The sequence below is a fragment of the Melozone crissalis genome, unplaced genomic scaffold, assembly GCF_028551555.1.
Source record: "Melozone crissalis strain CALT ecotype California unplaced genomic scaffold, PUWL_Pcris_2 ptg000042l_1, whole genome shotgun sequence".
In the NCBI taxonomy this organism is placed as follows: Eukaryota; Metazoa; Chordata; class Aves; order Passeriformes; family Passerellidae; genus Melozone; species Melozone crissalis.
Window position 1 is genome coordinate 41,078,792 of NW_026535820.1, and position 14,079 is coordinate 41,092,870.

General features: G+C 42.1%; 1 protein-coding gene across 1 annotated transcript; it reads right to left on the reverse strand.

Moving 5' to 3' along the window:
* Positions 1-476: 476 nt before the first annotated feature.
* Positions 477-3,579, reverse strand: MED10 (mediator complex subunit 10). Its single transcript, XM_054284885.1, has 4 exons — positions 3,413-3,579; positions 3,145-3,228; positions 1,711-1,813; positions 477-620 (listed from the first exon to the last, which is right to left on the reverse strand). Exons 1-4 carry the CDS (start codon positions 3,532-3,534, stop codon positions 525-527), a joined length of 405 nt encoding a protein of 134 aa, XP_054140860.1. The 5' UTR covers positions 3,535-3,579; the 3' UTR covers positions 477-524.
* Positions 3,580-14,079: the final 10,500 nt, after the last annotated feature.

The following is a 14,079-nucleotide window of genomic DNA, read 5'->3' on the forward strand; positions in this document are numbered from 1 at the left end:
CAACTAATTATGACACATGAGAACTGCAGCCCTTGACAGGCTCCTGCTCAGTAGAATCTGGCAAGACAAAAGCAGTCAACTGTTCATACTGCAGTAAAAAACCCCTGAAGTTTACAAATGAAAAATAATCAAGTGTAATAAATATATTTCTCTTAAGAAACAGATGAGCCCACAATCCTGAGGCACATTTTCCAGAAAAAAAAAAAAACAACCTGTTTTTCTGCTATGGAAATGCACTTTGTGGGAAATGCTCTGCATTGATGACCTGTAACCAATTACATTTCTCAAACCCTCCAGGAAAGAAAAGCAGATTACCATAGGAAGTTTCAACCACAATCACTGAGCAGAAGTCTTCAAAAAGATTCAGCAGCTTCACACCAGAACCATGAACAACCATGAAGCTCCTTTACAGTCACCACTGCCATTTTTAGTACAGTTGTTAGGAGGGCTTACATTCTCTCTAATCAATGTTTTATAACATGGTGTCAGTTTATGAGATGTTTTTAGAGCTATCAAAGGCCAACTTAAGGAGGAGGATCTTCTCCTCTAATAGCTTTGTACTTTGCCATATCTTCTGGGAACACCTTTGTCAGCTCTTGAATTAACAGGCTTTTAAATTTCTGGAAAGAGAAAAAAATAAATGTATATACATCATCTGGACAATTTATTTAGATTTCATCAAGCAATGTTACCTGATAAACAGACAGGTTTGTACCCAACACACCTCTCAGTGAACTGAAGTACCCAAAAACCCCCAAAACCACACAAACAAAGAAAATGATATTTACAAAATGCACATAAAATGCCCAAGTGAAATCCACGAGGAATGCATGAGGCAAACTAACAAGTCTGTGAATTCCCAGAAATTCACCTGCATTTTCTCCAAAAAATACAAAGCAGTTGGACCTCTCTAGTGAACTCTGGTGCACCCATATCTGCCTGACCTTGTTAAAGAAAGCTGATTAAGGACATGTCCTCTTGATTTGATATGGAATCCACTCCACCTTAAAAAAGCAACTCACACCTGCCTTACAAGTACATAATTTCACAAGCACAGAGAAAAGAAAAAGAAGCTCAGGACTTATCTCCATATGTCTACATTCTGCAGTACAACTTGTCATCCTCCACACTAAGTTCAGCCAAAGAACATTCTCAGAACTCACTAAACTTCCTTTTCTGACTGTGTTTTTCTGCAGTAGTTCCAGGAGTTAAACAGTATCACAGAATGCTTAGGGTCACACTAAATGAAAGCACAAATTAAGAAACCCCTAAGCACTGGGATGCATTTTCACAAAGTTTATAAAGACTGGCTGATGATTATAGAGCATATTTGACATTTTAAGCCTCTACTATCCATTCCAGACTGGAAAAACACTCCTTCTGTTTTGCTTATTTTTAAATTTGCACACAGCAAAATGCCACATCTGCAAAAAACCCAAGTAAAATAGCTCTAGTGCTACATATAGCTTTAATCAATATAAAATCACAGTAGCTGCATCCCCAACTGTGGGATAAACTACAGGTTTCCTCTCCTGAACAGGCTGTATCAGCATCAATTAAGATACAGGGATGCAGAGCAATTTGTAAGACAAATGACATAATAACAGAAGTTAATAACTGCACAAGTGAAACATACCCAGGAATGCTTACAGGAAAGTAAAAACTTATCAAATACATTGTTGCATTACACTTTCATTAACTCTGGCTTACCTTCATAGTGTCAATTTTCCCTTTCACCTGCTCATTTTTAGCCAAAGCTCGCTCCAGACACTCTTTAGTGTAAAGCTGAGGGTTGCGGCCTTGATCGATGTATCTGCAAACAGAAAAGACACTGCTAAAAATGATCATATTCCTACTGGGAAGCTCTCCAAGGCACAGAATTACTCATCTTGCTTCCTTTTTCTTTCTACCATTGTCTGAAATGTGCATTTTAAAAACCACCACAGTTAAACTCAGCCATTTCCAAAAGGCAGCTCAAGGACAAGGCCATGGCCAGCAAACCTGTGTTTCCAGAAAGCCAGGAGAGCTTTGAATGAAGTATTAAAGGCACATAAAAAAATATATATACATCTACCAGCTCCTCACAGGTTATAAGCACAGATGATCAGAGGAAGATGCCCTTCCAATCAACTGGAAGGGCACAAAGCAGAAAGTGGGTGAGTTAGGACATGGTGAGCATTAAGCACACAGGAATATGGCACCCAGCAAATCAAGGACGAGGAGGAGCTGCACATACCACAGTGAAGAGTAAAAAATTAACACTACTGTATCAGCAAACTCATCTGCAATTTTGTTTTGCAATACAATTCCTGGCAAAGGGAAACTCACAAGAGAGAACATTTAAGAGAATCAAATTTACAGCTGGAGTAAAAGCCCAATTGAAAAAAGCAATGTACAGCCAGTAGCACACTGGAGCACAGCAGACCAGCAATGCCTAGACCTGGATGAAACACCAGTAAATTAACTTACCGGCTATATCACAAAAGCTCTCTAGAATAGGTCTTCCTCTAAGCTGGTTTTTCTTTTAATGTTGCAATTTTCTGAAACTAAACATCTGAGTACTGACTTACTTTATTTTCGCTTGGAACTTTAAATCCTGATCCTAATCTAGTGTAAAAGTCTATTTTTAAAAATGAAAGCTGACTTACTAAATGGGTGTCCCTGTCCATGGCAGGGGTGTTAGAAACTGATGTTCCTGAAGGCCCTTCTAACCTGACTCATTCTGTGATATTATGAAATCACTAAATTTGGCAGAATTCGTGTTACTGCCTACATATGTAGAAGTAAAAAAAAGTCTGAAAGGCCAAGCTGGGCAGGGCTCTGAGCAACTTATCTAGTAAGGTGGCATCCCTGCCCACGACAGGGGAGCTGGAACTAGATGAGCTTTAAGGTCCTTTCCAACTCAAAGCATCCCGTGGTTCTATGAAGGCAGGTACATATTTTATGACCTCTCCTACCTTTCTGCCTTCTCACAGGCAGAAGGCACTTCTGACCTCCCTCTGCCTGCCCACGTTCTCATGATGCATTCAGAGGGACAGGGCTTGAGACAAGCAGCCCACAGCCAAAACAGCCACGCTGCGAAGCCAGACTACCTCCAGTCACCGACTGCAGCAGGTCCCCTTCCAGGCACACACACGGACTTACTCAAAAACCTCCAAGGGCACGCTGATATCGTGAAGCTGCTGCCGGCATTTGTCGATATCCTGCAAGCCCGTCACCATGAAATTCCTGTCGGGAAGAAAAACGGGTCGGGTTTAGCCGGTTTCGGGGTCGCTGCGCCGCCCCTGAGGGTGGGTGCGAGGCCAGCGACAGCCAGGCAGAGAGCGAGAGAGCCCTGAGGCACCACCACGGGCCTGGAGAGGGAAAAGGCCCCGCAGCCCAGCCCGGCCCGCCCCCGACAACGGCCCCTCACAATTTCTGATTGAGCCCCGTCTGGCTGCTGGGCTGGAAGTCGCTGACGATGATGCCGAGCTGCCTGATGTTCTCCACGAACTTCTCCAGGTGCTCCTCCAGGGAGTCGAACTTCTCCGCCATCGCCGCCGCCTCCCCCACCCAGCGCCACTTCCGCTCAGCCGCGCCTGCGCGGTACGGCGGGAGGCGCGAGGCGGGGCGGCCGCGCCCCCGGCCAAGCCACGCCCCCCGGCCAAGCCACGCCCCAGGCCAAAGCCACGCCCCCCTCCCCTCACCGCCCCTGAGGGAAACCCGGGACTGCGCCGGATCGGCCGCCGCGCCCCGGCATTGTGTGCTCGAACGTGTCCTGTGTCTGCCAGCTCTGAGCCCTCTTCGGGCCTGTGTAGGAAATAGAAGCGGTGACAGGCAGAGGTTCTGCTTCATAATAAACTCCACACTGGAACCATCTGGGGAATAGCAAAACGTAGAAACACGGAATGGCAGAGTGGTTTGGGATGGAACGGACCATCTGGTTCTCTGCCATAGGCAGCGAAACCTCCCACTAGACCAGGTGGCTCAAAGTCTTTTCCAACACGTCCTTCCACACGTCGGGAGATGGAGCATCCACAGCTTCTCTGGGCGGCCTGCTCCAGTGCCTCACCACTTTCTCAGGGAAGAATTTATTCCTGTTATCCGATCTAAACACACTCTCAACTTGAGCCCATTGCTTCCTGTTCTGTTATGAATCGGTCTATATTAAAAAATGAAGCTATCAGTCATCCCAGTGGGAAGGTTGCCTGACATGCTTAGACCCCCATGGCACATCACAATAACTATGTTTTACAAATAGCTTCTTTTCAGTCTGTCTGTTGTGGGTTGAACCTGAGCAGATAAGTCCAGTAATGTCCGGAGATAACTCATCCAGCTCTGGGGTCCTCAGCACAGGCAGGACACAGATCCTTGCAGAGAGTCCAGAGGAGGCCACCGTGTTGATTGAAGGGATGGAGCACCTCTTCTGTGAGGAAAGGCTGGGAGATTTGGGACTTTTCAGCATAGAAAAGAGAAGGGGAGCCCTAATTACTTCTTAGAAAAGGGGAGACCTTCTCTCTTCTTAGAAAAGAGAAGGGGAGACCTAATTACAGCCTTCCGGTCCTTGCTGGGAGTCTGCAAAAAAGATAGAGAGGGACTTTTTACAAGAGCATGCAGTGGCTTCAAACTGAAAGACAGTAGGATTAGATTAAATATTAGAAATAAATTCTTTACTGTGGTGTAGTGAGATACTGGGAGAGGTTGCCCAGAGAAGCTGTGGATGTCCTGTCCCTGCAAGTGTTCAAGACCAGGCTGGTTAGGACTCTGAGCAGAAGGCATCCCTGCCCATGACAGAGGGTTGTAAGTGAATTATACCTTCCATCCCAAACTGGGATTTAATGTATTTTATGCATTTTGTAGCTATAACTTGCAGTGATTTCTGCTGCACAATGAGAACCATCAAAATCTGCAATTCTTAATTTCTTGGATGTATCTTATTTTTCCATTTCCTATTCATGACAATAACACCGATCAAATGGTCGGTTTCTGTTCAGGGTTACCATGCTAGACCAGTAGCAGGAAGTTTGGTTTTTGCAAAATGTAAAGCACTCTTTGGGAGTTCATAGGATTAAGTATGCTAACCTAAAATTAAAAAGCAAGCAACTGTAAAGAGCACTGAATATTAAGGAAGATATAGGACAGTGCAGGTGTGAAATTAAAAAATAATCCTAGGATGCAGAAAACAATTTACCAGTTCTAGGCCTTGACAAGTATTGTCATCCTATGATAAAGTAATCCCACTGTCTGTTGACCAGCAGTTGCTGACCATCCTGTATCTACCATTGGCAGAATGTTGTCTGGACAGCCGAAGTCCCAGGATTGTGAGGTTTTAAGACAACTTCACACATGAGAAATCTTGGTCTGAGGAAAAGAATAAATTTTTCTAATATTTGGAAGGAAGAATGTAGAAGAGGGTGCAGTTCCCAAGTTAGATATGAACATGAGGAATGGGGGTGTCAAGTTTTGAAAGAACAATGTAAATGCAAATGATTGTGTCAGACATGACCCTGCAGGCACAAGGGACTGGGATTCAAACAGAAGAGTTGGTTTATGTCCATTTTTCCATCTGGGCAGCCACATCCAGTGGAAGCACAGAGCAGAACCACTTACACTAAATTCAGTAACAAACAAGGGCTTTGAGGTACTGTTAAAACCTCCTCTTCTTACAGTTTGGGGAAAGGCTTTGATTCTTGGAACTGAGCAAATATGACTTCTAGCTTGCTTGGGATAAATCCTAGAGATGTCCATGATCACATCTAACTCAGGGAATGTATTCAACAGAAAAAATAATGGAAGTTTAACATCAAATATAGAGATATCCAGCTCACTGTAAATCTGTATTTACTAGCCTGTTTGGGTTAGATTAATGAATTATGTAAGATAAATGTATTCAGTGCTTTTAAGGTTAAAATTTGCTATAAACATATTACCAGTTGTTAAATTTTTCTCATGATCACCAGCTTGGGCATTGTTTTCATGTTCAGGGATAAAATGTAAAGATTGGAAACTTGTATTCCAGTGAGAGAGAGAAACAGAAAGAAAGTCAGTCTGACAAATAACTGAATTGATCAATAGGTATGCAGAGACAGAAAGATTTAGAAAGAAAATGTCCTGGCTCATGATGTAAGTAACTGTATTGCACTTGTACCCTGATTTTCATACAGGGAGTGGGCAATTATACAGACATGTAAGCTGGACATCTGCACTGGCAGTTAAGTAGGGTTTGTAATAAAGGATGGAATGGGAGGCCATATGGATCAATATGACCCATTTGGGAAGAGCAGCACAGATTACATGAAAGAAAATCCTGTTTTGCAAACCCCTAATGAGTTTTTCAAGGGGTCAGCAAGCATATAGACAAAAGTGATCTAAGTAATACAATCTACTTGATTCCCCATCAGCTCTTAGAGAAATCCTTAAAGTAAATCTTTTAAGGAAATAAAGGAATGGAATGAAGGGAGAAATCCTAAACTGAATAAAGAACTGAATTCCAGATAGGAAATGCAGGACAGGGGCAAACATTTAATTCTTGCAAGGGGAGAATCAATCCCAGACAGTTCAATGGGGAACTAAGCTGAAAATTCTGCCATTGAGTAGGTTCATAGATGACCCAGAAAAGAGATCAGATGGTACAATGAGTAAATTGGCTTATGAGAAAATTACTTGGCAGATTAAAGATGAATGCAGTTTGTAGGAAACTGTAGGAGAACCTGAAAAGACTTTAAGATGGATCATGTAAAGCGATGCTCATAGCAAGCAAAAATCCCCTAGTTTCACACGAAGATTCATAACCTCTTGACCATTACCATACAGGAGCAAGACCTGAGGATCAGAATAGAAAGTTCTTTGAAAACATCAGGTCAGCGCTCAGCAGTGCTCAGAAGTCATGTGGAGAGTTAGGAATTGTCAGAAAAGGAATGTGAGAACAAAACAGAAAATGTCGTGCTACTGCATAAATCCGCAATTTGCCCCAGCCTTGAATACTGTGTGCAGTTCTCATTCCCTGGAGTGGGTCTGGAAAGGAGTCAGAGCAGGGCTGCCAAGATAACTGTAATATGAAATGACTTCTGTAATAGGGAAACAGGAACAGACAGGGACACTTCAGCTTGGGAGAGAGAGCCCGCTAATGAGACTTATGGCCAACACTTCACTGTGTTTGCAGAGCCATGAGTGGTCTGCAGCCTAGACTGTCTTTCAGCACAAAAACCAGGGGCCATCAAAGTAAAGCCAAGAAGTGACAACTTCAGGACACGCAGAAAGCAGTGATTTTTGTCATACAAAGTTCATAAGCCCTGTGGGACTATTTGCCAATGGATGTTATGGACAGAAAATGCTTAGCTGTGTCGGAGGGAAAATGGGACAAATACTTGGTAGACAGCCAGGGAGATGTAGGTAAACCACTCCTGACTCAGGAAATCCCATGGACTGAAGGTAGCCCCAGGCCAGGAGGGTAGTCAGGAGAGGTCTCATAGATGCTTTTCCTGTCTGCTCTTCAGCATTTACTTCTGGTTAGTGCTGAGCACAGGATACTGGCCCAGATGGAGCTTTCATCTGTATCTGGGGGATAACTGCTATGAGGCCCTCCCTGCTTGTCAAATGATGACCTGTGCTGTGAAGGATGCAGACAGATTGCATAATGGTTTCTTACCCAGCAGAACATAAAAAGATTGATTTGAGACTGTTTATACAGCCTTTGGGTCTGGAAAAAAGCTCAGCTTGCTGTTTTCTTATTTAGTCTTACACATACTCCAGATAAATGACTTGTCCAATATAATAAGACACAACGTGCTGTTTAAGATTCATTACTGAAAGTGCTGAGACAGTCAACTTCTCATGAATACAAAAAGCAACATGTAATTCATCTGTTTGTCCATCTCTAGAACTATAACTCTCCTCCCAGCTCATGTTTTCTGCTGCTAGCCAGTAAAGTGGAAGAAAATTAATAAAGAAAGTAAAATAGATCATGTTTCTCTCCTGTCTTTCTCTCTTTTCTTCTGCATTATTACATCACTTTTTCTTCATTCTGCAGACAAAGAAATGGAGGTTGATATTTCAGGTCATTAACTGAGAACATTACCTGCTAAGAATTCCATTGTGTGAGCCATCTACCCTTCATTGTTTTAATTACAACAGGTAATAAATAAGCAGAAGAGAAGCAGGGGAGATAGATGTGAACAGCACATTGGATACCATTCACCTGCTCCTGATAGGTCAAGCTGATGGCAATTTTGTTTAGGATGTTTTTCAGCTGACTCAGAAGCATGTGGTACTGTCACATTTTACTGCATAAAAATAATGTGATACAATAAAATAAAATAAACAATTTTTAAAAATCAATTATGCAGCTGAAGAAGAGCTGTAATTATAATTTCCATACAGATTTTGTGTTTAGTAATGTGTTCATTAATGACTTGAAATAATAAATGCCTTACCACAAATTAGCAGGATGATGCATTTATGTATCACGGCTGGATCTCAGTCTGAGATCATCTAAATTTATTTATCTAAGAAATAGCAGGATCAGGATTTTGTTCTTAAGATAATTTTGTGGTCTTTCAAGTCCTGCAGATCTGGGAATGTTCTGGGACCTGATCCAAAGATAACTGAGACCCATGAGGTTCTTTCTATTGATGATAAAGGACACGGATGACAGTCTGTTCTCACAACACTGCCTCCGAGGAGGTCAGCAAGACACAGCAAAGGACTTACATATATGCTTCAGGACAGGAATATTATTTTCACAGTGTGGTGATAAATCATGTAGATCTGCAATACTGAAACCTTTTATTTCATAGGGCCTTTATTATCCCATAAAGAATTAATTCTTAATTTTGTTTTTCAAAAATATGCTGAGAAATCAGTGGAATTATCTGTGGTTTTTCCCCCTGGAATATTAAAGTTATTCATCAGACTCAGTTTATGTTACATTCATATTGCTGCCATATGTCATTTAAAGCAAAATTAAAGTCTACTCTTCTGAAATGCAGAGTTGCTTTCAACAGTTGAGTAGGGTTTTTTTTTACCACACGTGTGAGAAAGACGTGTATATAAATATTTATATATGTATACTTATACATATATGTACATTTAATCATACTCCTAGAAAAATGCTCCTGTCATTATGCAATACTAACACGTAAGGTTGATTTGCCTATTGCTGATTTTTATTTTTTCCCCTGTAACTCAGAATAAGTAGCATCCTGTATTTAAAACTGATGCTTTTTTTCATTACCTAGGATACAGGAAAGCAGGTATAGGAATATCCTGAGCACAGACAATTTCTAAAACTCCCAGACAACATGTGTGCTAACAAGTGGAAAAGACCTAGGACCTTTTTCCAGCACTGAGTCCAGCTGACATGGAGGAGCCCTTATTTGTATTCAAAATCCTGAAATGGATCTCAGAGCAGTTCTGGAAGCATATGAGTGGTCCAGATGAAAAAGCTGACTGTGTACCTTTGTCACTATTCTACAGTGTGGGTGCCTGTGCTCCTGTGCTTGTGTCCTTCCCTGTCACTTCTCATTTTTCTAAGGTAGAGCTGTTAGTCACAGTGTACAGGGAAATGGAAGCAATGGCCACATGGGTTCAAACCAGGGGACAAATCAACAAATCAGAAAAATTACTTAGCATTCAGGGTTATGCCCCTGAAAGAGATTTAGATAAGCAAGGTGAGCACAGCCATGGCCACAGCTGGTATGGAGCTACTGGCACCACTTGCTTGGGGCTAGAGCATCATAGAAGCGTAGAATATAAAAGGATAGAATGGTTTGGAAGGGACCTTAAAGATCATCTAGTTCCAACTTCCCTTCCATGGCATGACACCTTTTACTAGATCAGGTTTCTCAAAGCCCCATCCAACTTGGCTTTGAACACTTCCAGGGATGGGGCACCCACAATTTCTCTAAGCAACCTGTTCCAGAGTATCACCATCCTCACAGTGAAGAACTTCTTCCTAACATCTAATCTAAATCTCTCCTCTTTAGTTTAAAAGCACTTCCCCTTGTTCTATCATTATCTGCCTGGGTAAAAAAGTTTCTCTCCCTGTTTTTTATAATCCTGGGCCTTATGGGGATGTCCTGTAGTAGAGGCTGGAATCAGTGAACATTACACTCTAGAGGCTCTGGGGGACTTCAGGATGTGATGAGGCAAAAGGTTTTAATAGATGGCTCCTCCAGTCTATCCTGTCCTGTGGAATCCTGGGACATAGTCCTAGCCTGCTGGCTCTGTGGTGTACTTTATCATGTCAGTAGGAATTCCTTCCTGGAAGGCACGAGGAGACAGGCAGGCAGTGCACCAAAGAAATCTTTTTGTACTATTATTTGGGAGGAGCCTTCAAGTGCCTCTTCAGTTTTAAACTTGTTCTTCACACTCTTGCATGTTGATATCCCACTGTCTCCACAATCTGCCTGCGTTACTGTGAAAGATACTTTACTATTCATACCCAGCATCCAGTCTTCAAATAGGTTTTATTTACAGAAGTTGCCTGAGGAAGACTCTAATTTATAGCTATTGATTCTTTCCACACCTCTGTCTAACTGATGAAGAAATGCTTTATTGCCCAGTTAGTTTAGATACAGATAGTATACATATATATTCTGTGCTTTAATCAAATAATTGAATCATCTCTCAGACTTCTATACGATAAACACACTGAATTCTTCACACTTTTTTCTTTAATGAATTTCAGCTTTTTTGGTGTTTCAATTTCTTTCAATATCAGCAGAAAAGGGAAGGTGACCTGCAGATTTCAATCTTGTATTGGTCCCCACAATGGTGTTGGTCCCTGTTCCCCCAAGCCTTGTGCCTCTTCCCTATCCCTTCCTATTTATGCACTGCAGGGCTGCAGAATTCCTCTATTCAACAAGGTTCCTCTGTGCCACCAGATTGTGATGATCTGGTACAGACTGACCCCTAATTTCCTTTAATGTTTCCTTTTACAGGGAACATGGTCTGCAGTTACATAAGCTTCATTATTTGCTCCTAGTAGGATGACTTCACAAATGATTTTTATTAAAACACATTTATCTCACAAATGCAGCTATTCAATTCAGTCTGCCTCCATACTTTATCACTTTTCTGGCCTTTCTGTATGCTTTTCTTTTATTTGCAAGTTTTATTTACCTCCAGACCATCAATACAACTATTAGATTAGGGCAGCAGCAGTCCCCTGGAAATTCTGCCGGCAATGTTGCCAGATAATGTCCCACTTGTAAACAGATCACCTGGTCTGTCATATTGCTTCCAAAAGTGAATTTGGAATGATTAGAACAGCCTGATGTGAGGCAATTCCAGGATAAGTCTGGCATAAGGGACTGCCCGAGAGGCCTCTTTTTACAAACTGTATGGATGAGTTTTCTCAGATTTGCCTTGCTGAGGCCATTAGTCCAATGCTATTCCAACAGGCATCCCTGCATGTCTCCACAAGCCCTGGCTCAGGCTGTGCCACATAATATCATCATATAATAAAGCCACTATTTTCACGGTCCTTCAGTGTCCCTGACGTTCCAAAACAGTTAGTAGCACAGGCTGTCAGACTGCTTTCTGCACTGCGAAGGATGAAAAGCTAGAGCAGGAAAAGCCCATTCTCGCAATGATCCCATAGTTTGTGTCTTTTCCGTGCCTCCTGCCTCCCCAGCACAGGTCTTCAGACACAACCTCAGAGCACATGTCCAGTGGAATGGGACAAAACATGACTAGAGATGAAGGTAAAAAAATCCATATGAGCACAGTTCACCATGGTGTTGGGGGCCTCAAGTATCTTCCCTGATGTTCACCTTATCAGGCACCTACTGAAGGAACAGAAGACACTGTGTGTCCTAGGGACCATGGCAGAGAAGACTGATCGTGCATAGGTAGGGAATAGTGTGCCCTGATGCCAGAAAAAGGAAGAGGAACAGGAGGAAACAAACTATTCTCAGAACAGAAGGAAATCAAATAAGTTAAACTGATTCAAGAGGTGTTTGCTCCATGCCTGCTCAAGGCCCTGGTGCTACTGGGTTGACAGCATCCCTTCCACTCTCTGTCTTCCCTTTGCCACCAGAACCATAATGTCAGAGCTGGTTACAGCCTCCTTGGATGAGTACCACAGGTAGAGGGATGAGTCCTTGGGCAAGCCTCATGAGACCCTTCTGAAAACAAACATGCCCTACCTAGAAGCTTGCATAGATCCCCCTTTTCCAGTTTTCACATATTTTTCTGCTTCTGCATTTCATATACCACCAAAAGCCACCAAATGCATTTCAAATGCCACCACTGGCTAAGGGTTCAAGAATATATATGAATTTTGTTGCATGGGATTCTGCTGCAGTAGCCAGCTATGGCTGAGAGGTTGTATTTAGCTCTGCCCATCACCGCTGTTGTAGTTGTGGTCTAGGTCTACAACAGACCTAATGTAATTTAACCTACTTTGAATGCATGTCTTAGAACCAAGCAGATTTTTTGTTTCTATTTCCCATATTTCAGTCTAGAAACAAGGATGTCCAGGGTCATCTTCTGTCTCATCAATCCAGATACAGCAGTATTCTTTAGAAACAAAAGAAGTTACTTATTTCTTCTAATTTAGTTAATTGTAACAAATTAGTTTTCATAGGAACAACCAGATATGGAGCAGCCAGCTGAGGTTTGCTCCTTAGTACGACCATCCCAACCCTGACAACCACCCCCTCTAAAGTGCACAGCAAGCCAGCAGGTGGGGTACCTTCCAGTGCTTCCTGATTCAAGCACAGGTTTGCTCTCACCATTCTTTTGTAGATGATATTGCAGGAGGAAGTGCCTGTTGTTCCTAAATCTAACACAGAAAAGACTCCATCTTTTTGGCTTGCTAATGATAAACCCAGCAGCTGATCTACAACTGTGTGCAGATTCTGATAATCCACCATCTCATTCTCATACGCCTCTTTCAATGTGTACAAAGAACCACTGACTTGCACTGATCCCACATGGCAAAATCCCTTCTTTTATATCTATGCCTGCAGCCAGAGGGTGACAAACCATTTGTTCTTCACATGGTAGACAACTCAGTGCTCACTATATTCCTCCTTTTATTTGTTTTTCAGAAGCAGCAGTGACTCATGCAAGGAACTGTCATTCCTACTTCAAATGGAGCTGCCACCCAAAAAAATTATTTCTTGAACCTTAGTGGTGAAGCACATGATGTCATTTAATCACAGAAAGAACCAGTGTTGCATGCCTGATGCTGGGAATTCAGCAGGCTTGCTGTTGTAGCCATGCCTGTGGATAACTGCTGACTGGGACTGTTATCATCTGTTGGCCCTGTTAACCTAGAACCATAGAATCAGGTTGGAAAATATATCTAAGATTATTGAGTTCAATCATTAATCCAGCATTGCCAAGTCCACCACAAAACTATGTCCCTAAGTGCCACATGTACACATAATACAGGTCTTTTGTCATATTCCAAAATGTATTTCGGACTGGATCAACGTTTCTATAACATTCTGTAGATGTGACCCTCTGCAGGATCCACCTGTCTCCCTGGCAGTTCTTTGTGTATGTAAGCTATGTATGCATCTCTCCACCAAGGACCAGGGAACAACCAGCTGGTGGCAGCAGCAGCTTCTCCAAGATCAGAATGTGAGGACTTCGTCTCAGGTCCTGGTGACGCTGTATGAAAGTAAGCGAATACACTCTCCTCATTTTAAAGAAACTGAGCCATTATCAGTAACATTACAACTAATCTAACTATTTTGAAAAGAACTTTGTTTCTCTAATCCTTTTATGTCTTTTGAATTTTTTGCTTAGTAGTTTGGGTGTTGTAATTGGCACTGAGAAACAAGAAGCTAAAACATGTCTCTCGCTGTTGTGATGACCAGGCTGATGTTAAGGTCTTAGGATGAAGGAGGAAGAGTTCATTGCCCATAAATGCATTGCAAGTGACCTTTCTTATGGCTGTGTGGTGTAAAGTGGAAAATTAGATAATATGGTGAGATTTAAGGGAATATGAAGTAAAGGATTGACTGGGGTCAAAGAAAAACTGTTGAGCTGGCATCAAAGAAGAGTGTGTGTTGTTCTGAGATCCAAATGTGATCTTATATAATCTTATACAAATGTTCTAATACTTCCCCATCTTTACTCAAAATA